Source organism: Brassica rapa, chromosome A09, assembly GCF_000309985.2.
Source record: "Brassica rapa cultivar Chiifu-401-42 chromosome A09, CAAS_Brap_v3.01, whole genome shotgun sequence".
Classification (NCBI taxonomy): domain Eukaryota; kingdom Viridiplantae; phylum Streptophyta; class Magnoliopsida; order Brassicales; family Brassicaceae; genus Brassica; species Brassica rapa.
In genome coordinates, this window is record NC_024803.2 from 10,379,374 (window position 1) to 10,381,968 (window position 2,595).

The 2,595-nt window shown below is 42.0% G+C and overlaps 1 protein-coding gene across 1 annotated transcript; it reads right to left on the reverse strand.

Annotated features, from left to right (window-relative positions):
* Positions 1-540: 540 nt before the first annotated feature.
* LOC103848325 lies at positions 541-1,445 on the reverse strand. Its single transcript, XM_009125247.3, has 2 exons — positions 1,059-1,445; positions 541-993 (listed from the first exon to the last, which is right to left on the reverse strand). Exons 1-2 carry the CDS (start codon positions 1,259-1,261, stop codon positions 753-755), a joined length of 444 nt encoding a protein of 147 aa, XP_009123495.1. The 5' UTR covers positions 1,262-1,445; the 3' UTR covers positions 541-752.
* Between the last annotated feature and the right edge of the window lie 1,150 nt (positions 1,446-2,595).

Genomic DNA, 2,595 nt, shown 5'->3' on the forward strand with positions numbered 1-2,595 from the left:
CGCTATATAAAGTGGTAGGTGGAGCATGGCCATGGTTGTAAGGGACCATGATGGTAAAGTCTTTCTCAAAGATAACATCGAAACATGAAGCCAAGGTCCAAGCATTTATGGGCAGTGAAGAGTGTAATCTCTCATAAGCTTAATTGGATAATCTTTGTTTTAAATGATGAGTGTACTGTTAGAGTGGTCACTCGCCTAAACCAGGTGGCCCTTGTTCAGATTTCTAGCTTCCGAGGTTGGGGAAGCATTACAAGGGATGGAATGGAGTGGAGAGTAGAGAAAGAGGACAACGTAATCAATAGAGTGGCTGATCTCATTGCTCAAAGTGTCACCAAACAACATCAATATCAGAGTCTTATATGGCTGGTGGCGCTCCAGGTTTGGTTTCATTGGTGGCCGTGTTATTTGTTTTGATGGTAATGCGTTGGTTGTTAAATCCTGGATTGGGGTAGTTTCTCACTGGTCTTCCTAGAACTTATATATACCTTTGGTGATATGAAATGGAAACAACAAAAAAAAAATCAACTATGAAAATCAATCTCTCCGTAACATCCTCTAATTTTTCATATTGAAAAGAGAGCTCTTTCGATAAGTTTATTAAAGGAAATAATTATATAATACAATATAATCCACTTTGGCACCATCGACATAACCCATCACCTAACGTTCCTAATACATGGACCCATGCATTGATCATTATCGATAATAATTATCATGTATCAGAATCACTACACACCGAACATATTCTCCGATCAAGAAGGATGAACTTTGTTCCCAGATGCAGTCTTCCACGCAGATCTCATCGACGCAGCAGCTGATCCCATCGCCGCCGCAATATGCCTTTTCGCGGCGATGGTAGCAGCTTTCTCCAATAAACTCCCCGTTCTCCGAGCAGTCTCCGCCTTCTCCTCAAGCTCCTTAAGCTCCGCCGCCTCCATCCTCTCCATCTCCTCCAACGTCCGCCTGTACTCCTCCATCCCCCACTCCATATCCCTATTATCACACTCGCAAAATTTCAGATCTGCGATATTTGAAAAAGCTAAAAGATGGAAACTTACCGATCGAGTTCAGCTTCGGCTTCACGGATAGATTCTTCAGCTGCTTCGAGCTCTTGTTGTTGCTCGGCTTCGAGAGCTGCCCAAGCCTTGTAGGAATCGACTTCGAAGAGACGCATGAGGTCTTCGATCGTGGCAGGGTCGAATGTTTTGTCGACAAGGGCTTGGTCGGAGAGGAGAGTGAAGTGGTGAATCAGGGCTTCCATGTTTGGTGAGAATCGAAGCAGGATGGTAAGGAGAGAATCGTATGCTTCTTTCTTTCTAGTGGGGAATCTTCAGCAAGTGGATGATAATAATAATGGAAGGCAGAGAGAGAGAGAAAGAAATAGAGAGGACATTTTAATTACCGTTGAGATATTTGACATTTTGTCAAAAGATGAAATGAACTTTTGTTTTTCTGTGTTAGTGGCCCATAGTGATGTCAAACGGGTTGTTTCGTCCCGTCCCGGCCCGGACCGTTGCGGGTTTTTTCTTTTGCGGGTTAAGGCGGGTCAGGCCCGCGCGGGATGCGGTCTCCAAAAGGTCGGCCCAAGCCCGCCCCGCCGAAATGCACAAGCCTTTTCAGGTCGTCCCGCGGGCTGCGAACCTTCAGGTGCACCAATCGACTTCTAAGCGCTGTGTGCTGCTCCATAACACGTATTGACGCTGCATGCTGCTCCAGGAGACGAGGACGCTTCATGTACGTGTTAAAGCTGTACAATTTAGGCTTTTATACTACATATCTAACTTCATATTGTTCTTGTAGTCAATTTCAATTCATATCAGTTCTTGAAGTCATGTACATACAAACAAGCTCGACTTATAGTGCATGTAGAAGCTGAGATGTGTAGTCTTAACAAATTTTAAATAAAGAAAAACACCAAATAGCAGTCAAAACAAAACCAAGCAAGTAAAACAAGATGTAGCAGATTGTAAAAAATAAAAACACCAAATCAAAATAACAATTCAAGCTTCCTCATCTTCATCTTCCCCATTGACAATTGAATGAAATGATGGCACTTTCTCTTCTTCACCATCACCATCGATTTCTTCATCTGTAAATATCAGGAATTTCATTTATTTAGGACTAACGGATAATGATACTCTACAAAAAATAATAATGTGAATTAATTACCATGTGCATAAGATTCGTATCCCTTGATCCAATTTCTAGTGCATATCAAAGCTTGCATATTTTTTGGGAGAAGACGGCTCATGTATTTGTTAAGAACTCTAGATCCAATGCTAAAAGAGGACTCTGAAGCCACTGTTGTGATTGGAATACTTAGCAGGTCACATGCCATTGCAGGCAAATCCCCATACCGATGGGCATTATCCTTCCACCAATCGAGGATGTCCAAGCTCTGAAAATTAGTAATGTCCAGAGGTGGTTCATCAAGATAAGCTTCTAGAGGTGTTTTTCCAGTCGCAACCCCACTGACTTTGCGAAATGCAAAGAAATCCTAAGAAGGTTATTTAGAAAATAATTAGAAATGAAAAGAGAGATGAACAAAAGGTTTAAAAATTAATAAACACTCACACCGTAGTTCTCAAACAGTCC